We start from the raw sequence: 21,929 nt of genomic DNA on the forward strand, positions 1-21,929 counted from the left end.
CACATCCTCATCAATCAGCTATTTGTCTCTTAATCCACATTGGACCTCATCAGACTCGAAGGAATCCTCAAGGACCCACATCCAGCATGACTGTAAGCTAGCAACTCCCTCCTTGCGACAATCCAAGAGTGTATAGCTGAAATCATGCCACTCTGTCACAGCTTTACTACACCCGTATGTACCTATGCGATAATTGACTTTACCGTTCATGCGAATACTTAAAGGAGCTGTCATAGTCTGCTTCGGCCTGCTCATGTCCGAGCTCGCTCTTTTCGCTACCATGGTCTGTCCCATGCCTTTCACACTCAGAAAGAGGTGAGCAATACTCATATAGGACGAAGGGCCGAAAGACACATTCTGAGTCCAGTCAAGACACCGTACTGATCATAGATAATGTTCTATAGGATGTTCCACTTCCTCAGTGAAAACCCAGTGGTATGTCTGCTCTGCTTGCCTTACGCAATCGCATACGCACCACGCTGATACATATTCACACATAGGTTGCCAAAGTCCAGTACGGAGTAAGTTGTTTGATACTCCTGTATCTGCAAATCAACCTTATTGACCTGATTACGACTACGACAGCTGAAGATAACGTTCATGTGAGCCCACTCAAGCACTTCATCGGCTAGGACACAAGCTGACGGATGTATATGACAGATTCGTGGCGGTTCTATTTGTAGACGCTGTTCAAAGAATGGTTAGAATAGCTCAAGAGGGTGAATTATCAGCTCTTATTTATGTAAGGTACCACCCAGACATCTGCTCACAACTGCAACCCTTCACAGGAGCCGCCGCTAAGGCCAAACCCGACATGGTAGATGCTAGAACTGAGACAAACTAGTGAGTAATAGCTTCCCTTCCACTCAGAATGTCAGGTCTATAACCTGACACTCAGGATCACAGCGCCGCCAGACGATTTTACGCTCAACGAAACTGTTAGTCCCGTCTAGACCTATTTTGTTTTTGGTGAAAATATATGCTGATACTACCATTCAGTATACCTCACCGGAGCCACCTTGTTCCTTTCCCTTCTCCTCGCTAGAGTGTTCTACATCGTCCTTGACTTCATCCATGTTCAAGAGAACTACACCACCCTTCAAACCAAGGTCGCTAAGCAAAGTGGTGCTTCAGGCGAGAACGAAGAATTGCGAAAGCAGATCACAGAACTTGAAGCTCAGTTGAAACTTAGTCAAGGCAAAGACCGAGATTTTGGTGAGTTCAAGAATCCCCCCGAGCGAAATATCCAACCAGAAGGGATGTAACTCTTCTCGGGAGGGAGGGGTAGATGCTGATGTAGTATGAATATAGAAACCCTCAAGAAACAAGCTAACCAACAAAATGCCGAATACAATCGATTGGCTGATGAGCACAACAAAGCTGTGAGTTTGTTGTTTGATTCGTCGTCCCCTGTTTCACAACATTGACGCTTGATTATCTCCTGTAGACCGGTTCGGTATCAAGCAAGAAGGCTGACTAGATTGGTCCGTCCGCCTGTCAGACCGATGGAGTGAAGGCGTAGATGGGGTGTAGATGGATGATTGGATGTTCGAGGAAGGAAGGACGTTCGAATACATTTTATGATGACTTTAAACGAAGTCTTTGAATAGATAACGAATCGACGTGACTGAGAGGGAGTACTGTAATGACAAAAGAAATATCCAGGATACACGTGTTCCTTGAAGATCTTCGAGCATACGCACTTTATGCAGATATTTCGACATGAACTGGATGAGCTGCATGATGAATCGCACGAGCAACGACATGATGCAGATCATTTGCTCGCACGTGTTCAAGCATGCATGTTGGAGTTGTTGTGTCACCCATCGCAGACGACTGAAGCAGAAGTGGTTAGTCAATCTTTTTGTTGCGCCACATGAAAGGGTTATGAATCCGTAAATTACGTGACTCACTCACCGTTTTTAGACGAAACAAGTAAAAAATCGATAGCTTGTCTCAGGAAGTCGATTGGAGCTTTTTTCCTTTCCCATGTACATGTCGGTCTAAGTCTAGATGAACTAATGCTTAAACAGAACGGTAGCCAACCGAGGAAGGGGCCAGCAAGGTGACTGACTCCTACAGGGTAAAATTCGATGAACGGGTCGGGTGACAAGCAAAGGGAACGAACTCAGCGGTTAGTCAAGTCACTCTCCCCTTCTTCCTCTGTCTGTGAGCCAGCCTTTTCTCCTGTGAACCTAAACACTGCAAAGGATCGACCAATTACATGAAATGAAGTGATGAGAGGACCCGGTTCTCATGATCGTCGGTTCAAGGAATACATGAGATAAGTTGTTATTTACGTGAGGTTAACCCATCTCATCCCACCGTATCTTTGCTTTCTTTGAATGATAAAATCCACCTAAACTACACTCTCTCTTTCTCTATTCCCATCACTCATCTTGTCTGTCTTTGTTTATAAGACTCATATATTTCCCCCGGATCATCTGGGTGGTGATTGTCTTGAGCTCAAACTTTCTTTTTGCCGACCTATCTTCAATCTTACTCGCTTCACCAAGACCATACCAAAACAAACCGATTTTCATTGAGAGAGGGGTGATCATTCAAATAGTCCCTCTATTCATTTCAAGATGTCAGGATCTTTCCCTTCCTCCTCTTCTTCTTCAAGAGAACAAGAACAAGGATCATCAAACACTCCAAGATTACCCACTACCGGTCATTCAATTCAGACTGATATCAATCAAGATCAGCCCCCTTTACCACCCTACGCTCGACCTTCGGTTGGTGAATATTCTCCCACGTCCGCTCCAGCGAGTAAGATGAGTTCAAGTCATTCAACTCCACCTGAACTGGGATCAGGCTCAGGTTCAGCTTCGGGATCGGGATCATCACTCAACAACGAAGAAGAACAATTAGACTTGGCTAGATCGACCGCAAGTAGGTTGGGATTACCTCTACAACGACCCAGTCTAGGTTCTACTCCATCTACTGAACCACTAATCTCACCTGGTGATATTTCACCTTCTACCACACCTGTCAACAACCCTTTCTCCACTAGTACCAACACTCAAGGACAAAGACTCAGCGTGGGTGGTGGCGGTTCAGCCAACCCAGTCGGTGGATCATCAGCTTCCTCAAAATCGTCTATCTCAATACCTTCGCCTACTGCACCTAAAATAAGAATTAACGATATGCCCAATTCTCCCTCTTCTGAAAATGTTTCTCAGGCTCCTACTCCTCCTGCTGTACCCGATTCAGCCCCAGGCTCGACATCATCTCACGGGTTCAGCTCGCCATTCTCTAAACCTTCTGCATTGAGAAGTTCGATCAATTCCATACCCGCTTCACCGACCAACAAACGAGCATCCAATGGGTCGACCTTCTCTGCCGCTGGAGGAGTATTGACCGCTTCAGGGGTAGAAGTCAATCAAGGTAAAAATAATATCGCTGCTAGAAGAGCGTTGAGGATGAAACAAGCTCAATCAACCGATTCAAAAGGTGCCAATGGTAGATATTCCAATTATACTCAACCGAACAAGAATGCCGCATTGAACAGAAAAGCATTCCAATCGACTAGGTTGAAAGGTGAAATTTATAAACCTTGGTTGGAACAAAGAGATCCAGCGTTAAGATGGGCTAGATGGATTACTATTGGAAGTATCATTTTGGGTTTCGCTATTGCCGGTGTCAGTGAGTATCGACGATTACATATCTTCTCGGTCGTTGGTATGACATGGTTCTGATGAGAGTGCTTCTTGTACAGTCTGTTGGGATGGGTATAGGTCTGTACCTAAACTTGGGAAAACGTGAGTTGACAAAATTCAAATGTATGGGAAAGAGAAAGAGCCGAGTGGCTGATGGGGTGTCATCTGTTTCGTTGTAGATGTAATCTTATCAATGAAGATTTCTCAAGTGGTAGTATCGATTCTAGTATCTTCCAACATGAAGTCCGATTGGATGGATACGGGTGAGCCTCGCAATCCCTTCTTCTGTCCGTTTAAGACCCAATAATTAACGTTTGTCTGGATGCAGTTACGGTTCATTCCAATGGACTACCAACGACGCTAAAAACTCCTACGTCAAAGATGGTGTTTTATACATCGTACCAACTCTCACATCGGACGACATTGGTGTCGACGCGATCACCAATGGGTATACAGTCAATCTTACGGCAGACGGAACATGTACTTCGACCAATGTATCTAATTGTGTGGCAGTATCCAACTCATCCCAATTGACTGTTATCAATCCTGTCAAAACTGCTCGATTGATCACCAAGAACTCTCACTCGATCAAATATGGTAAAGTTGAAGTGAAAGCAAAATTCCCTACTGGTGATTGGTTATGGCCTAGAATCTCAATGTTACCTGTTAACAACACTTATGGAGCATGGCCTAGATCAGGTCAAATCAATGCGAGTAAACTTTCTGTCTCTTGATCTTAGACATGGCCAAGCTGATAGTATTGCGTTATATAGATCCTCAATGGAAAAGGTAATAATGCTTCTTACGATAGTAGAGGTGTAGATTATGCTCAATCCGACTTACATTGGGGTGAGTAATTGTATCCAACACATCGAATATGTGGACTGAAGACTTTATATTGATCTACTTGTATCTCTTGACAGGCCCTACCGTCGATCTCGATAGACAATATTTGACTTGGGGATATAGAGAACAACGACGAACTTACTATTCACAGAAATACCATACCTTCGGATTAGAATGGAATGATCAATTCATGTGGACCTGTAAGTGAACTTGAATCTTCGACAAGTTGAAATGTTCTTTTATAGAACCAAATGATACTGACACCTTGAATGTTTTTGTGGTAGATATTGATTCTCGTGTTGCTCAAGTCATTTCATACAGATTTAACAAAGAATCATTCTGGTCCAGAGGAAAGTTCCCTACTACATACACGAACAATACCGAGGTAATCAAATTGATTAACCCATGGTTGGCTTCTTCCGAAAACGTGGCTCCATTCGATCAACGTGAGTTCCGAATTCTTCCCTTCCTTCTCTCTCCACAAGCGAATGTGCTGACTGATCGATCGATTTTGTTGTATAGCATTCTACCTTATGATTGACCTCGCTGTTGGATCACAAGACGGTTGGTTCCCAGATGGTACAGGTGGTAAACCATGGATTGATCAATCCGGATCTGCAATGTCTGATTTCTGGGCGGCTAAATCGAAATGGTGGGACTCATCTTGGACGGCCAAAGATGCCACGGCTGAGGATAGGGCTTTTGCCATTGAGAGTGTCAAGATGTGGGAGAAATGTTAGGCGCCGTTGCTTGGCAGCTAGGGTATAGAATGGGAGCAAAGGAGGGTTGGGACATTATATAGATCGCTTAAGGGAAATATGAGCGGATGGTTTATACTTTACATATATGAGTACATACAGTTTAGTAACTTTAATCAGGATTCGCTTTTCGTTTTCATGTATCTTCGGTATTGATAAGGCTATGCATGCATTTGAGCATTTCAGAATATCGAGTGAGATGAGAGTAGATGAGGGATGAACGCTTCTCTGCCACTTGTTGATTGTTTACGAGTCCGGTTAAGAAGGCGCTGCATGACCGAGGGTGACATGTCAATATACACGGCAACAAGACTCTTCAACCGCTTTCATCTCCATTGACATGCCTTGATACATAGATGAGCATACGATCTCAGACACAGATAGATACCTGAGCCGTCCTCATACTGTCATTATCCTATCACGTCTCCCGTTCGAGGAAGAATTCCTGCTATATACTTTGTCGAGATGCCATCTGGACCGTCAAACCAAGAATCCGAACCACTGTTACCTCTCCATCAACCTACCACTACCAGTAGCACACCTTCTCGATCCCGCTTGTCCGCTCGAAGATACAACCCACCTTCAGCGGACTCCACAAGCAAAGATAAAGGTAAAGGCCGAGCGACGTCTCTGAACGATCTCGAAGCTGGTAGGATCTCCCCAGCCGGTGACACAAGTGATTTACATTCGCCCAACGCTAAACGCAAAGGGAAAGCCAAAGCTAAGGAGGACAAGCGAGGTAGGAATGTGACGATCATCTTTAGTAATGAGTCGGAGATAACGGGACATGGGAATTTGGAGTGTTGGGTGGAAGATGGAGAGAATGTGGGGAGTCTGAAAGAGCAGGTGAGTCTGAGAGTCTGTTTGATAGGTGATGCTTGTGCATCGCATAGCTTGGGATGGAGATATACTGTGGAATATGAAGGTGAAAGGGATAGAAGTCTGTTATCAGATATCAGATGAAATCACGCACTTTGAGGCTAACTCTAATGTATTCGGCGACAGATCAAGACACTTCGCCCTTCCTTACAATCCCATAACCTTCGATTAATCCATTCCGGCCGATTATTGACAGATGGAATACTCTTATTGCCTTGGCTGAGATCGTTAGAAGAGAGAGTCAAAAGACAAGCTGCAGGTGTAGGTGGGGATGTTGAGAATGTACTGAAGGAAGTTGGATTGACCGAAGATCGGAGCGAATCCTCCTCATCTGATGGCGAAGATGATGAGAACGATGATGATGGAGGCAAAAGAAGAAAAAAGGCTGATGAGAAGATCGTCAACGAGAAAGTATGGCTGCACTGTATTGTTGGTGGGAAAGAGGAGAAGACAAGCACGGATGAAGAAGAGGAAGTGAGTGTACACATCTCGTCAATTGTATAAAGCATACCATCAGGCTAAATATGAATTGAATCTCGGTTAGCCAAGTGCACCGCGCAGAAGAGGATTCGACGTGCTTCTAGATGCTGGACTTTCAGCAGATGATGTCGCTGCGATGAGAAGGCAGTTCTACGAGAGTAGAGGGGAAGAAGTGCCGGAAGGTATGGAGGACGGTGATATCAGTGAGTAACTGGCTTTACATTGTGGATCATTACCAAATTACTCTAATATACTTAACTCATGCCTCTTACTGATGTATGAATCATCCAGACGATGAGCACGCTCGAGCCTTGGAAGAACAGTGGATAGAAGGTGATATGACTGCTGAAACAGCTACCAGTGAGTTCGACGTTCATTCACCCATCGTCTCCATTGTTAAGTGTATCTTGGCATACTGCCCACTCCATAAGAAGGAGTATGTAGAAGCGACATTGATATATCTGACAAGCTCTATCCTATCTTCAGCTACAACCGAAGGATTATACTCCTCGATCTTACACGGTTTATTGACTGGCTTTCTATTCCCTATAACACCATGGTTCTTCTTCCGCGAACCACCCCTACCCAATTTTTTCGATGCCGATGCAGAAGCTATCAACCTTTCTCGAATCAATCAAACGGCCAATAGGCGTGATTCAAGGGCCAGTATAAGTAATGTCAATCCAACTGACAATACGCATGTTAGCACTAATGGAGAATCGTCTGAACCCGTCACAACCACAAATGCGTCGACGTCAATCGGTACGGACGGAATGGCTTCAGCACAAGATCGATTCATGCGCGCCGGTGGAATTGGCATGGGTCTGGGTGAGATCGTGGCGAGTCAAGTATTTGGGAAGAGGATGCAGGTGAGTCTTATAACGCTCTTTTGTCATCGCACTCTCCCATATATCTCTCTTCTTCCATGGACAATGATTACAAGCTCATATATTGTTATTGTTTGTCAGATGGGTATCCTGCTAGGTACAATCCTTAACATAGCTTTTGGCGCATTGAGATTCCTCAATTAGAATCGAGTACTGCCTGCAATGGAAAGATATCCATGTCTGCAGAGACGAACGATCTTCCTGTATCATACTGTAAATACTGGGATAGGATTTTGTGTATAACCATTCTCTCCGAGATGCCAATACGATACATAACGGTCATCCTCATATGTCAGCACTGTTTTTCTGACAGTGATCAGGTCTCGTCAAGATTGAATTAACATACAAAACACTTTTTAGTACCCCAAGATGTTACCCCTTTGTTCGAATCACCTTCTGATGCAACACCATGACACTCATGTGTTGGGGCCCAATATCATCGTATCGGATCAGCACCAACCACGATAGTAATGATAGAGCGCCACGATGCTTTCAATGAGTACTTCCACCAAACATGGCAATGTCTGATATGTTTGATCAATCCATTCTTACGACGAGGTGTGATCAGCATGTATCAACTGCTTTGGTTTAGAAGAAGCACGACCGAAGTAGGGTTTGATCAGGGCAAGACGACAGATACCTGGATATACTGCATGTAGTCTTATTCAGAACACAGCTATGAATTCACTTGAATTCTCCCGATATGCCATATCTGCCAGAATTCAATAGAAAATGTCAAAAATAAAGGCAGATACTCGCCCGGTCGCCAAAGATTTTGGCTAGACGACCTGAAGGCGGAATTAAGATGTTCGTTTGAGCCGCCTCAGAACATGACCAGCTGTTTAGAAGGCGGTGAACCTTGACGATCTTAGGCGATGGTAGAGTAGCCATTCCTGCCTGGAGGAGGTACTGGTGGTTGGGTACCGTTATTGGTGTTATCGTCGTCGTCACCACCTGATCTGAATCCACCTGAGGAAGGGAAGTTGCCAGGCTGTTGTTGCTGCTGTTGTTGTTGGCCCTGAGGCTGTGCCGAGCTGAATCCACCTGGCATCGAAGGGACATTCCAATCTAAGTGGACCGTCAAGTCAGCGTTATGTTCCCGATGTACTGTATCTCAACGACGACCATTCTAGCTAGAACTTTTGGAGGTGATGTCTATCAAGGATATGTCCGGAGATTTGATAGAAACTGTAACAGAACTCACTGCCTCCTCCGGGTAAATTGACACCCTGGGGCATTCTCCAACTTCCAAACGACAGATCACTACCTCTTTCTCTGAGTTGCGCTAAGCAGCTGAAAAACAATGGAATCTTGATGAGGAACAATAAGATTGAGAATAATAGGATGAAGAATGAGTATCGGTGGAATAGGAGGGAGTAGAGGTCGAAAATCCCTGTGAAGAGGACAAGTGATAGGAACTGTGAATTAAGACTGCATTGTCAGTCAGAGATCTCATGGGTCCTATAGAATACAATGATAGTGGTATGATTCATGGCTGGTCGTCTTGTATTATGTGAACAAGGTGTATAGTCACACTCACCTGGCGGAATGGTACGGTTGTACTGTGCATCTCATGCGCGACTATCCCGAAAAGCTGTCGTATTGCAAAGTCATCAGCTCGTGTTCCATGACCAGCTCGAGATACGGAAACTAGCTAGCTGACGTGCAGAGAAGATCCACCTACCATCAAAGGGAAGTTGTATCCGAACCCCGTCGTACTGCCTGCAGTGACCAGCGCGAGGGAAGTAGCAGTGGTCAACAAGGACAGTGCGTCCTGAGAAGCGAGCCTGTCTTGTAATGACATTTTTCTGGACTATTTCTCGGGCTGAATTGACGTATGGGAGTTTCCTAGATCGAGTTTGGGTGCTGATACCACTGATACGGCTCATAAGAAGAAGCAGGACAAGCAAAGAGGGGGATGCGATGAATGCAATGAATGGGAACGTGTTCATCTCTTCCCGACCTAGAAGTAATGCTGATCCGCCGGAAAGATCCTACACCTTGACGGCGATCGCCGATGATGATCTCATGACATCGAGTGAGTACGAGTACCGCAAATCCAAGTCCCGGATTGAGTCAAGATAACAAAGCAAGCAATCACGACTCAAGTTGAATCTGCACTTTTACACCAAGAACACAAAGAGTCAGAGACGCATAATATAAGAGCTCACCAAGGATTATGAGGTATATCGCTCTTCTCTCCCTCCTCACTGGAGTTTCAGCTTCTCAACATAGCTTGAAACTGCCGGAACCGACCAGGCAATTGGAATGGAAAGATGTCAATTTCCTCAGTACTTCAGACATCCATGGTGAGTTGCATGTCGATATGTTTTACGAAAGATGTTACAGACAGCTAAGGAGTGATGGACAACAGGTTGGCTGCTGGGTCACCAACATGTGAGCTGGCCAGATGTATACATCGTATCTCAGCTGATCTTTCCATCGTAGGCGACTTGGCCAGAGCCAGTGAGTTCAGTGAAATTCAGTACTAAGATCAAAGAATGTTAGAGCTGATCCTTCCATGCAGAACTATTCAGGCGATTACGGATCTTTAGCGTCATTTGCAACCCACATGAGACGTGTAGCGCATGACAAGGGAGTTGATTTGCTTTTAGTGTGAGTTCAGTACATATTCCTATTTCGGACAAATCGCTCATCGTATCGCGAGCGGTTCAGCGATGCCGGAGATCATCACGACGGATCAGGACTCGTCTCATCCTCGTCGGACGCTGCTGGAAAGGCAGAAGATATCTTCTCGATGTTGCCTTATGATATCATCACTATTGGTAACCATGAGCTCTACCACTATGAAGATGCGTTGGAGGAGTACAGGAATAAAGGAAGATGGTGAGTCGAGTACCTGAAAGGTCATCTTCCAGATGCCTTTCGCTACTGCCCTCACTGCATCCTCTTTCGTCTTATACCCGGCTAGTGTCGGGGGCAGTCATCTGATCGTGGGAACTACAGCTGATTTCCATGGTCTACAGGAATGGCAGATACGTAACATCAAACGTAAATATCACAATTCGATCTAAAGATGGATCTTTTCAATCGGTACCCCTGGGAGAACAGTATCTCAAGCTTGATACGGAGCAGTAAGCTAGCTATGCTGACGGTGATGCCGATGACCACTAAGCTGATCAATCGATAATAGAGGTAGAAAAGTCACTGCCTTCGGTATCATATTCAACTGTAAGTAAGCTGCCGTATACCTGTTTCCGTTGTATAATGAAGCTGATCAATGAGATCTATAGTCCAAGCTCATGCTAAGTAAGCTTCTTATGGGCTCCTGCTTGGTAGTCATAGCTTACCTTTGACTCCAGAGGTATATCAATACAAAAACCCTCTAAATTAGCCAAAGAACCTTGGTTCTTGGAGGCGATAAAGGACAAACCTGATTACTTGTACGTGTCGAATGAATCTCGTCATTGGATTTATCGTCTTGGATTTACTCGTCTTCACTGAGATCCGAAGAATTGCTTACGCGTGAAATTTGATTGTCAATTATCCTCTCAAATAGCGTCTTAGCTGGACATATGCCTGCAAGAGGTGAAACAGCAGAGTTCGGGCCTATCTTCGATGCTATACGAGAGGCGCATCCTAAAGTCCCGATATACATCTTCGGTGAGCCGTCTTGACAGAAATGCTGCATGAAATCCAGCTTACTCCCAAATTGAATAGGCGGACACACTCATGTACGAGATTGTGTTCAGTACGATGACAGATCTATCGGGTAAGCTGGCTTTTTCTTCTTTTTTTCAAGGTTTTAGCTGACCATTGTCGCCATGATGAGCAGAGTTGTACCGGGAAGATATCTGGAAACGGTTGCTTTCACCTCGTGAGCTTTCTTGACGAGGACAGAAGGCCTACAAGCTGATTGTGAGCGTGTCAGGTCATCTTTACCCCAGGACGACGATGAGAAACCTTTGGATGTAGCTCGAAGGTATATAGACGGTAACCCGGTCAGGTGAGCGGATGTCCGAATTTGATCAACTTGGCCTCAGCTCACTCAAACATCCTAGCTACAAATGGCACACAAACACCTCAGATGAGGAGTTCGACCTCGTAAGTTCTCCTACGATCATGCATTCTCGTTTTCCTCTAAAGATTATGGCTGTCTAGCCGATTGGGAGGAACATCTCCCTGGCCCTTCTTCGACTAGCATCCAATCTCAATATCTCCACGCCCTTGGGGATAGCTCCACATGACTATTTTCTGGAAAGACACCCGTACGGACACCCTAGATCAGTCCTTACCGTGTTCTCGGATCAAGTACTACCACATACTATATTTGACAAGGAGAGAAACGAAACAAGGGTGATCATTGGAAATGCAGGAAGTCTACGATTTGACCTGGTAAGCTGAGCGAAGTATATCCATGTCCAAGGACTACAGCTAACGATAACGACAGTTTCAAGGGAGATTTGACAGGAATGATGAATTGACGGTTTCACCATTGTAAGTCGGCCTGCCCGCTAAGAACGCACCGTCAAGCTTTGCTGATAAGCATTGGGTAGTACGAGTAAATTTCTCTATGTTCAACTTCCAGCTGGACTAGCTAGGAATATCACCGAACAGATGAATAAATCTGGAGCCTCGAAATTACTACCTTCTGAGCCAACAACCAAGTCCGAAGAAGAAGATAGGGTTCGAAGGACATTCAATGAGTGGATGGCTGAACAATGGGAAGATTATCTGACACAAGGTGGAGATGATCATTTGTATGACCAAGTGGAAAGTCAGAGGATATTTAAGGATGACGAAAGTGACATACCGAAGAAACCTAGAACGATGGGATTTGTCACCAAGGATAGTTGTCCCGGTAAAGGAGATGATATCGAACATTATCCTGGTGAGCTGAATGACCGCATGATTATGGGTTTGAGCTCACCATACGGTATGATATAGTTCCCCATGTTGGTAATCAACCGTAAGTCAAGCCTGCTCGTCAGCCTGTCAAGACTGGCTGTATGGAAGCTGATATATCTGTCATCTCACCGCAGTGACTTCGTTCAAACTCCTTTCCCTGATGTTAACAATGATGAGATTATAGATGTGGTATCCATGGATTTTGCTCTGGATGATTTTTGTGAGTGCACTTCCACCATCAATGAGGAGCTTTGAATGAAGTAGGGAAGTGCTGATATCAATTTCATGATATTTAGTGGCCGCTGTCAATGTTCTAGACCCAGCTATTGACCTAACAGAAGCGCACATGAAACCTTATGCAGAAGGGTTGGAGATAAATGTGGTCTTTGGGATGTATGCTAAGGAGATGTGGCAAGCTGGACTTTGATGACTATGACTGGATCGTGGAAGGAGTATATAACTAGTGGACGGATAGATGATGTGGATGATCTAGATTTCGCATTGCATCGCATGGTCTCTGTGAAGTATGATAATAATTATCTTGTGTTGTATATACTCGATTGTGTCTATATGTTTGAATCATCTGCATGAATACTCGTGATTCCATTCTTGGGTCTTCCGCCCCATCTCTATAGCTCTTTCATCTTGCACTTCCATCTCTAGCTTTATTTTGGTATTCTTTTGGTTGAACATCTACCGATTTCCCGTTATGCACTTCATACGACGATTCATTCTCACTGCTGATTTCCCTTGTCCTTCTCTTGTGCCTTTGCTCTCTCGCCTATGAGCTTTGCACTGACGTTCCTCACGTTCTGAGCAGCTCGTTCGATACCGCCCGATTGGGCTTTCTTGTATAATGTGAGGGAAGGTTCTAGTTGACCAGCTATTTAACCATAATAAGATTATCAGCGATCTGTCCAGTCATCTCTGATGAAGCGAGGTTGATGTAAGGATATGGATTTACTGGATTCCAACACGGCTGCTAGGTTGAAAGCGATCTATGTCAAAATCAATCACATTGATTGTCGTCAGCTGTCGTGAGACTATTATCGGATCAATTTGACAAGGCATGAATAGGTATGAGAAAGTGAAGACATACCTCCGGGTCTTCAGGTGACAGCTCCAGGGCAGAACTATCAGAATGGAGATTAGCTACCGAGCATCATTTGCTTCCTTTTCAATTTGTCCGAATCTAGAGAGCATTCGTGAAGGGAGCTTGGACTCACGTCAGATGTTTTATAGCTAAAGCTGGTTTTGGTGGGTTATCCAGTACGTATGCCGAAGCTAAATCTGACGAGAGGAGACAAAAAACCATAATCAGCTTCCCGAGTTATCGCTGCTATGAGAGACCCTTCTTGGAAGCATAGTAGAGAGCATGATATTTCCGGAATTGACATGACGAGTTTCACGGTTGAAGGAGACAGAGGGTAGGAATTGTCACTCACTCGTATGTGCGTCCGCTGAAGGTTGAAGTTCAATTGATTTACCCCATGCTTCAACAGCTGCGACTTTATTCTCTTTATACGAAAATCACGAGATCAGCACGTATTGGACTCTTTTCCTCCTTCTTGGGCTTGGTGAACTCAACTCACGAAGATGGTATTCGCAATTCTACAGATATTAACGAGAAACGTCAGTCTGTCTACTAGACTACAAACGAGATCATAGTTCTTACACCAAGATTATGCCATCCTTCACTTGTCTCCTTTGCTTCCACGCTCTCTCTGTATAGCTTGGCAGCTTTAGATAAATCACCATCTTCCAAAGCCCTCGTCCCAGCTTCCAAAAGATCCAGGGCTTTGGTAAAGGCAGGATCGACGGTCGTGGCTTCACCGGATGATGTTGCGTAGCCTGCAGATTGAAAGAACAAGGCATATTTCAGCGGCTACTTCCTCTTCCATAGAGGCTAAAAGGAAAGATTGGACTGACCTCTTCTAGCTGTTATAGATGAAGATCCAGCAATGATATTCCTTCGTCTGGACACTGAAGCTGTTATACGTGGGTTCCTGGCTGGGAGCGCAGAAGCTCGAGCTGCTACCCTCAATCCTCGTGTGAGTGAAGCCATGTTATTTGTTTGCTGATTGAGGGCTGTGCTTTTTCATGTACTATACTGAGTGTGAGCAGATAGAAAGGATGAGAAGGTGAGATGAGATGTTATGAAGAGAAGATGAAGATTTCGTTCGAAAGTGGAGGTTGAATGTCGAACATCCTCTGAACCTATATAGCCTCACACATTGTATTGTACCTTCACTATGAAGATTTATCGGTCATTCTTTGCGTCGTAGCACTGAGAAGCCCAGCACTGTCATTCACAGGTGTAACAATACTGCGTAAAAGGACGACTTTTCATCAATCAGAATACCATCAAGGAAAGGTAACTAGATACTAACAATCGCAGTACCTGAGAAAACATATCAAAATACATTGGACTGACAGTGAGTATCGGTCCTTGAATCTGACCTAGCACTCTTGGACTTAGTGTCTTACTGATTGTCTCCTGAAGGATATCCTCGCAGAGTAACAAGTAAACATCCTTCTTAGCTCCTAAACGTCCACTCTTGTACAACTCCGAGGCACGGTCCGCAACATCAAACGAAAGACCTTCCTCGAACCTGTACGTAAACTCACTCTTGATCGCTTCGACGGATCTCAGATGATGCTGGATACTTTGCGAATTGAGTGGTAAAGGTACTTGATGAGGTACTGGTAAATCTGCCAATCGGATTTCGGGTTCATAATCACCGTTGGAATCGGGATCGAGGCCAAATGATAACGTTTGACCCTGTTGAGTAGTCATACCATTCAAACTAGTCAGCTTACTCAATATACTGACCAAATCTTGCCTATGATAATCCGCCGGCAGGGGTCCACTGTAACTTCGAAATTGGAAGTGTGGACTAGTCGTTGTTGACATCTCGTTGTTAGAGACGTTAACGTTTCTCTCAAACTCCCTGATACGCGAAGCCGTCTCTAAAGCTCCTTTTATAATCTGACTGAACACTCTCTGATCATCCTTGGTCAACACTCTTTCGTTGAGTCTCTCACCATATATATCTTTGGTAGACCTGAATCGGAACGAGAGATCTGAGATACGATCTTGGTTGATTTGGTCTTCGGTCTCAGAAGGGAAATTGAAATATATGGAATGACTCGGAACAGGAATTTCCCTCAACTTCGATATGCATTCCAGCAGGATACCTTGTACCAGGCTCGCGGCAACTCCCATATCTCCTTCCTCATCCTCGGTGACGACCAATGCCGAATTAGGAGAGATACTAAGGTTTTTTAGATCGGCATAGGTAAACTTGGGCTTCTGGTTCGAAGATAATTCTGTGAGTCTTGAGATAGCTTTGGACCAATTGATTCCATCAACATACGAAAGGGGTTTACAAATCTCGACACCACCTCCTTCTTGAGCTTTTAAATGAGTTATGCTCATATCGATGATAGATTGGACATCTCCTTCCCAGTTCCCCCTTAAGTTGTATTTCTCTTGGTCCGTTAATGCTGATAGATCATATTCGCCGGTCCATAGAGCTGACCTCGCATGAGCAGCCAGATCAATAGCTGTGCTGACAGTGTTCATAAATCGCTCTCGAGATTGTTCAGGCCACTTGGAAGTCTTACGGGACCGGTTTTTGGGTCGGGCCAGCCGGACGGTATTGCTAAAGTCGATCTTATCAGGAGTGATATCAAGAGAGGGTTATGGACTCTATGATACCCTGTGACATCTTGTTTTGCCTTTTGCAAGCGACTTTAATAGAGTGATTTCGACAGAATGTCTCTGGTATTGTATCAGAGTGAATCTGGATGACATCAGGTGAAGATGGCTAACAATTGCAAGATGCCCGGTGATTTTTGGAGTGAGACTTGACGTCTACAGTCCAAAGGCCTTAATACGACTCGGACTACTTGCTCTTTGGGGAGAGCCTCATGAAAAGAAGGATATGCTTTGCTTCGGTATAGCAAAGGAGCATCACTCACCATCGCAAAGCTATCATGCTTTCGTAAGCTTCCTGTGGCGTCATAGCTACGATTCGAGTTCTTCCATAACTTCTCCATTTACTGGATGCACTTCCATTGGTGACATCAATGGTGAACGGAAATAATGGTTCACAAGACGTCGTTCAGGATTTCAAGCGAAGATGCTTTGATTCTTCGTCATGCGTGAACATACACAGAATTCTTGGGGGAGCATAGTGTACGACTGACATCTGGATCTAGTGACTAAGAGGCCTAGACCAGCGCTGGGGTACGACAGTATGGATGCATCTGAACATGTCATGTTGTGTATGGAACCACGTATGTTCTAGTACCTGGTCTGCATGATGACATTGATGCGGCGATAACAATATGTGGACTGTATGCAGTACAAAGCTTTAGAGAGGCATATTCTGAGAATCACGAGTCTACACCGTTTCCTAATATAGATCAACAGAGTTTGACGAGATCAAATCGTTTCTCACTAATATCACTCCGCCCCATCCGCAACTTCTTCAAGAATGTTCCCGCACAGCATCGAATCAGCAACTAAATCTTTCTCACGGTCATCCAGAGAATACAACCTCAGTATATAATCAGCCACTGAGAGCCCATCTTCAGACTGTTTCAGATGATCGAAGGTAGCTTGAGACCCTTCACTGATCTCCCGCAGTCTCTTGATTGTCTCTAAATCGATTGGTTGTGCAGGTCCAGCATGGTCAACAGATGCCACGGACAAGTTTTTCCAAATCCATCGATCATACTCATCATCACGATCGATCTGCCTCGTTGCGGCACCCTCCTCATCCGATATGAAATATGATAATCTTCTACCCCTTTGGGCAGTGTGTCCATTAAGACTCGTCAACTTACTCATAACACGATTCAAATCGTCCTTTCTGTACAGACCTTTACCGGTCTCGACTTCGCCCCCAGATTCATGTGCTCTGATACGAGAAGCGAGCGTGTAGGCCGATTTAACAACTTGGCTGAGTATCATCCGATCTTCCTCGTTCAATCCATTTTTCTCGGATCTCGCTTGACCATACATCCTGCGAGTTGAATCAAAATCGAATACCAAATTATCGATATCTTCGATATAATCACCTTGAGACCAAGGATAGGTAACTACCATGGTATGACTAGGGACTTGAATGTCTCGAGAGGTATGCATGGCAGTTCTTAACATATCTTTCGAGAACTTTATGGGAATTCTTAGCGTTTCTTCTTTGACATTGTCTTGGTTATCTTGCCAGTTCCATGAGTGGAAACGTTCCATATCGGTATCATGATATTTCGGCTTATCTGCAGATGAGAAATGGTACGATCCCGTCAAAGCTCGTGACCAATCGATTTTCGGTGCAGTAGTATACTCTCCATCAGTTAGAGGTTTATCAATCTTCACACCCCTTTCTGAACCCATCACGACAACACTGGTTTTAACGATATCATCAATATCATCTTTCCATACACTGCACAATTTCGATCTGATGCTATCTTTCAGTCTATAAAGATCGTAGCTATTTAGCCACTGGGATGATCTAATATGAGCTGCCAAGTCGAAAGCGCCGTTCAGATCACCGAGATACTCCTGCCCATGGTCTTTGGACCAATGGGAAGGTGGTCTGGAGGATCCTGCTGGCCTAGGTAATTTGCCCAGGGAGGTCTCTACTCCAAAAGTGATGCCATCCTGGGTGATGCTCAGACTGGGCTCCGTCTTGATAATTCCTTCGGCCATGGTGCGGACGGTTCAATGAAGGGCAAGTCAATTAACCACGATACTATGAGAGAGTGACTTCGTGTGGAGTAAAGAAATTTAGATGACTGTGTTATATGTCGCTGATGAAGTTGCAACCTTCTATTTCAGAGATTTAATCAATGAAGCGAAGCGTGGGTAATTCCAATACATGCTTCACTTGAAGGGCTTCTCCAAAAGAAAGGATATGTCTCTGGTCTAGACCTTTATATGACTGTGTCAATTGCCGAATTCATCGGAAGACGACTGATGCGATGCACTTTTGATCGACTCTACACACAAAGGTGGGCAGAGGGAATTTGCAATGCATATGAAAGTAGTCTAAAAGATGCAGTCCATTGCTGTATCTAGAGCTTTCCCATGTATTTCAGTTTATATTCAGTACAGTATGATTCTCCTGCTTCGTGACTATATGTTGAGATTCATATACATACTTGTTATATGAATAGAATTTGATCCGATGCCTCTCGAGTTCATATCGATTTACCGCTCTAGTCAAGGATGCTGCTTCACAGATATAAGGTACGATCTTATCCACACTCTCTCATGCACCCTTGGACTTTGCAATGTCCTCAATGATTTCTTCACACAGAATGAAATGGACATTACGATCTGCGTTATCATCATACTCTCCATAACGATTTATCACATATTGAGGAATCGAGTTATATGTGCCTCTGTTTATGTGTCGAATGGGATTCGCTTTGAATAACCTACTTTTATAGACTATGCTCTTGAAATCTCCAATATCCATCGATTGGGGTACAGCTGACGAAGTTGCTAGCTCATTCCATCTGCTCTTATAGCCCTTATCATCATCCCCGTTTTCGGTGGAAGTTCCTTTCACACCGGAATATCACAATGAATCGATTGGCTGAGTCAATTGACCACGATCACGATGTGACAGTCATCCTCTTTAGGATACTTAAAAGTTTCACGGTTGAGTATGGGTCGGACGTTGCAATGTCCGACTTGGTAGTCTGTAGTCTATAGTCCAATGATTCTCGAGAACTCATCGTGTTATGAGTTGATCGCGATGATCTCAAATACAATTCGCCGGTGTCATCGGAACATCCGACACACGACAAACAGCTCATTTAACGATTCCTTTCTCTCAATAATTCTCTTCCGATTACTCATCTCAGTACATTGCCTAGAGTCCCATCCCATGGCCGTTTCTCCCGATCTATCCAATGCATGACCTCATGACGATTTCACCAATAGCTAAGAACGAGATATCTTGATCCAATTCCCTACTATAGATCTATCTTCATAAGACGTATTTATGCGGCACCGGATTTTGACCTACGACCATGCATCCATATCAGTCTATCAGCAGCTAAGAACTACGTGAAATGCCTTCCAAACTCACATTTGCCATTTAGCAGCGAAGAAGGGAGTACCGAAACCTAAAGTGGTGAAGACGATCATTTTGATAGCTAACCATGGTTTGTTGGTAACGTTGGTTGGGATGGTGCTACGTGAGTAAGAGCGAAGTATGTCAGTGCCCTCGTCATATGAAGCTAATTGGTTTCACATGAGGTTTGCACTTCAATGTGTATGATTTGAAGATGGAATGGGAACCGGACTCACTGGTCAACGACGTTCTCGAAATGGGCGTTTCTGACTTGTTGTCTGGCCACTGGGAGGGCCCTGGCAGCTCGTAGAGGGGCAGATCGAAGGAGCATGGACATCTTGACGAAATGAGGCGAGTGGTGAAGTGATATGTTATAGTCTTGGTTTGCTTGTCAGTTGTAGATGGATGTGAATTCGTTGTTTCGCACCACCATACCACATCGAATCAAAATGGGAGGTTAACGTTAATGGGCAACACAGATGCGGCCCATTCCGACAAGCTGACCACCCAATCGGAATTAACGAGAATATTAGCGTATGTGGCATTCTATCAGACAGGGACACGTGGCTGATATCGATCTCGATCTTATCCTCCACTTCTGACAGTCTAATCTCAGCTGTTCAAGAACAAAAAGCTAATGCATTTCGATTGTAAATCACCTTCCTAGTCTCATCAGAACTCACCTACAATGTCAAGGATAGCCAGCTCAATCCTACGACAAGCCGCAGTTGCCGGTCCATCCAGGATAGTCAGGTCAAGGAACTTCGGATTCATACCGACAGCCTCTCCCGAGCAAAAGCTGTTCCCTGATCAAGCTTCGAATCCTGTAGTTCGAGATAGTCTGGTACCGATTGTTGTCGAGCAAACTGTGAGTTGATAGAAGGCTATTCAGCTATCTGTTGCTTCAAAGGACAAGAAACAGTAGCTGATATACTTCTCTGATGATCTAGGCTAGAGGTGAAAGAAGCTATGATATATACTCGAGACTGTTGAGGGAACGAGTCATATTCTTGGGACCGGTAAGTTACGACTTCACAGAGGTATCAATCGAGTCAATTTGAAGCAACTCAGTTTGCTCATACCTGAGGCTCCATGGCGCTCGAAAGCACAATATACTGATAGTATGTATCTACCATTTCAGGTGAATTCTGTCGATTCTACCCTCTTAACCGCCCAACTCCTGTTCCTCGAAGCTGAAGATCCCTCTCGACCCATCAAGTTGTACATCAACTCACCAGGAGGAGTGGTGACTTCCGGATTGGCGATATACGATACCATGCAATATATATCTCCACCTGTACATACATTCTGTTTGGGTCAGGCGGCAAGTATGGGTAGTTTGCTCTTAGCTGGTGGAGAGAAAGGCCATAGATATGCATTGAAGAATAGTAGTGTTATGATACATCGTGAGTGGTCTAATTTCTCTTGTAAAGCAAACAGGATTTGGGGAATGGGTTTAGTGTTCGAAGGTATCAGGTGGGATGCAGGATCTCCATGTTCTGCCTCAAGTGACATGAAGGACGAGAACGATGCGACAGGCTCATCAAGCGGCGCAGGAGAGTGCTAACAGTTCTTACTTCGTATAGAACCATCTGGCGGAGCTCAAGGTCAAGCGTCCGATATTGCTCTCCATGCCAAGGAGATCTTACGTATTCGATCAGCTTTGACTGACATATATGCGGATCACTGTACGAGGCCAGATGAACAGAGGGACACGGCCAGAGAGAGATTCGAAAAGGCACTAGAAAGAGATTACTTCATGACTGCGGATGAGGCTGTAGAATTTGGGATTGTAGATAAGATAGTGACACGTAGGGCGGATGGGCAGATAGGTGAGGAAGAGAAAAAGTAGGAGTTGGGTTGTTTAGTTCGTGTTTAGATGAATGAACTGCATACGCTTGATGATCACTGTGATAGACCCCCAGAGCATGTACTGCCCCAGGCATTTGTGTAAGCTCCGATCAAGCTAGCATTGCCCCATACTCATGACTATGCATGACCGAGGTTATTGTCTTCCTACTGTAAAGCATGCATGTTGTGATCTGAAACACCCAACGGTCCAAGCGTGTTTCAGCCTGACCATCACACGCCAACACGCTAAGACGCGATTGTTTTCAAGGTGGTCCGTCGGTCCGAGCACCAACATTACTTTTAGTCTGAAATTCCTTTTTGTTTCCCTTATTCGTGTTCGATCATTCTCTTGTCACAGCAGTACAATGTCGACGTGATATCCCAGAGGGTCGGTGTCGTGCTGGCATGCAGATCATCGATCATGGATTATGAAGGCGTAAAGGAGGCCCTTGCTTAGTCTTCTTACCTTTCTACACGCATGTTTTGTTAATTTACTTTTCCTTTCCCCTGTTCTTTTGTCTGTCCGTCAAGATCACCGCTGTTGTATCCATTGAACGGAGTGCGCCTCCCTTTCACCTTCTCCGAGCTCGTGGATCTGTGATC

At 44.7% G+C, this 21,929-nt stretch overlaps 10 protein-coding genes across 10 annotated transcripts; 5 read left to right on the forward strand and 5 right to left on the reverse strand.

Moving 5' to 3' along the window:
* Positions 1–253: 253 nt before the first annotated feature.
* Positions 254–1,480, forward strand: I203_102005 (uncharacterized protein; the record flags this gene model as incomplete). Its single annotated transcript, XM_019146510.1, has 10 exons — positions 254–315; positions 405–435; positions 501–521; positions 586–602; positions 661–719; positions 789–843; positions 907–938; positions 1,000–1,215; positions 1,312–1,382; positions 1,448–1,480. 10 exons carry the CDS (start codon positions 254–256, stop codon positions 1,478–1,480), a joined length of 597 nt encoding a protein of 198 aa, XP_019004043.1.
* Positions 1,481–2,588: 1,108 nt separating this feature from the next.
* On the forward strand, positions 2,589–5,248 carry I203_102006 (uncharacterized protein; the record flags this gene model as incomplete). The annotated part of the gene is made up of 8 exons (XM_065517004.1): positions 2,589–3,648; positions 3,722–3,764; positions 3,842–3,925; positions 3,991–4,372; positions 4,436–4,511; positions 4,586–4,708; positions 4,793–4,954; positions 5,031–5,248. The coding sequence occupies 8 exons, from the start codon at positions 2,589–2,591 to the stop codon at positions 5,246–5,248; spliced, it is 2,148 nt and encodes a 715-aa protein (XP_065373822.1).
* Positions 5,249–5,731: 483 nt separating this feature from the next.
* On the forward strand, positions 5,732–7,656 carry I203_102007 (uncharacterized protein; the record flags this gene model as incomplete). Its single annotated transcript, XM_065517005.1, has 6 exons — positions 5,732–6,112; positions 6,272–6,619; positions 6,690–6,828; positions 6,917–6,985; positions 7,112–7,494; positions 7,594–7,656. 6 exons carry the CDS (start codon positions 5,732–5,734, stop codon positions 7,654–7,656), a joined length of 1,383 nt encoding a protein of 460 aa, XP_065373823.1.
* A 724-nt stretch (positions 7,657–8,380) lies between these two features.
* Positions 8,381–9,316, reverse strand: I203_102008 (uncharacterized protein; the record flags this gene model as incomplete). Its single annotated transcript, XM_019146513.1, has 4 exons — positions 8,381–8,580; positions 8,717–8,930; positions 9,053–9,106; positions 9,197–9,316. 4 exons carry the CDS (start codon positions 9,314–9,316, stop codon positions 8,381–8,383), a joined length of 588 nt encoding a protein of 195 aa, XP_019004046.1.
* A 375-nt stretch (positions 9,317–9,691) lies between these two features.
* Positions 9,692–12,808, forward strand: I203_102009 (uncharacterized protein; the record flags this gene model as incomplete). Its single annotated transcript, XM_019146514.1, has 19 exons — positions 9,692–9,821; positions 9,887–9,909; positions 9,961–9,978; positions 10,040–10,128; positions 10,189–10,359; positions 10,500–10,607; positions 10,667–10,708; positions 10,836–10,916; positions 11,033–11,136; positions 11,194–11,245; positions 11,309–11,350; positions 11,405–11,479; positions 11,535–11,577; positions 11,635–11,868; positions 11,924–11,970; positions 12,030–12,364; positions 12,421–12,442; positions 12,516–12,601; positions 12,678–12,808. The coding sequence occupies 19 exons, from the start codon at positions 9,692–9,694 to the stop codon at positions 12,806–12,808; spliced, it is 1,833 nt and encodes a 610-aa protein (XP_019004047.1).
* A 307-nt stretch (positions 12,809–13,115) lies between these two features.
* Positions 13,116–14,446, reverse strand: I203_102010 (uncharacterized protein; the record flags this gene model as incomplete). Its single annotated transcript, XM_019146515.1, has 8 exons — positions 13,116–13,264; positions 13,346–13,379; positions 13,481–13,514; positions 13,608–13,671; positions 13,827–13,898; positions 13,974–13,992; positions 14,057–14,232; positions 14,311–14,446. 8 exons carry the CDS (start codon positions 14,444–14,446, stop codon positions 13,116–13,118), a joined length of 684 nt encoding a protein of 227 aa, XP_019004048.1.
* Positions 14,447–14,734: 288 nt separating this feature from the next.
* Positions 14,735–16,409, reverse strand: I203_102011 (uncharacterized protein; the record flags this gene model as incomplete). The annotated part of the gene is made up of 2 exons (XM_065517006.1): positions 14,735–16,046; positions 16,366–16,409. 2 exons carry the CDS (start codon positions 16,407–16,409, stop codon positions 14,735–14,737), a joined length of 1,356 nt encoding a protein of 451 aa, XP_065373824.1.
* A 443-nt stretch (positions 16,410–16,852) lies between these two features.
* On the reverse strand, positions 16,853–18,100 carry I203_102012 (uncharacterized protein; the record flags this gene model as incomplete). The annotated part of the gene is made up of 1 exon (XM_019146517.1): positions 16,853–18,100. The coding sequence occupies one exon, from the start codon at positions 18,098–18,100 to the stop codon at positions 16,853–16,855; it is 1,248 nt and encodes a 415-aa protein (XP_019004050.1).
* Positions 18,101–19,401: 1,301 nt separating this feature from the next.
* On the reverse strand, positions 19,402–19,812 carry I203_102013 (uncharacterized protein; the record flags this gene model as incomplete). Its single annotated transcript, XM_019146518.1, has 3 exons — positions 19,402–19,423; positions 19,491–19,595; positions 19,712–19,812. 3 exons carry the CDS (start codon positions 19,810–19,812, stop codon positions 19,402–19,404), a joined length of 228 nt encoding a protein of 75 aa, XP_019004051.1.
* A 351-nt stretch (positions 19,813–20,163) lies between these two features.
* Positions 20,164–21,327, forward strand: I203_102014 (ATP-dependent Clp endopeptidase, proteolytic subunit ClpP; the record flags this gene model as incomplete). Its single annotated transcript, XM_019146519.1, has 4 exons — positions 20,164–20,343; positions 20,426–20,494; positions 20,617–20,881; positions 21,062–21,327. The coding sequence occupies 4 exons, from the start codon at positions 20,164–20,166 to the stop codon at positions 21,325–21,327; spliced, it is 780 nt and encodes a 259-aa protein (XP_019004052.1).
* Between the last annotated feature and the right edge of the window lie 602 nt (positions 21,328–21,929).

This window comes from Kwoniella mangroviensis (genome assembly GCF_000507465.2).
Source record: "Kwoniella mangroviensis CBS 8507 chromosome 1 map unlocalized Ctg01, whole genome shotgun sequence".
Lineage (NCBI taxonomy): Eukaryota > Fungi > Basidiomycota > Tremellomycetes > Tremellales > Cryptococcaceae > Kwoniella > Kwoniella mangrovensis.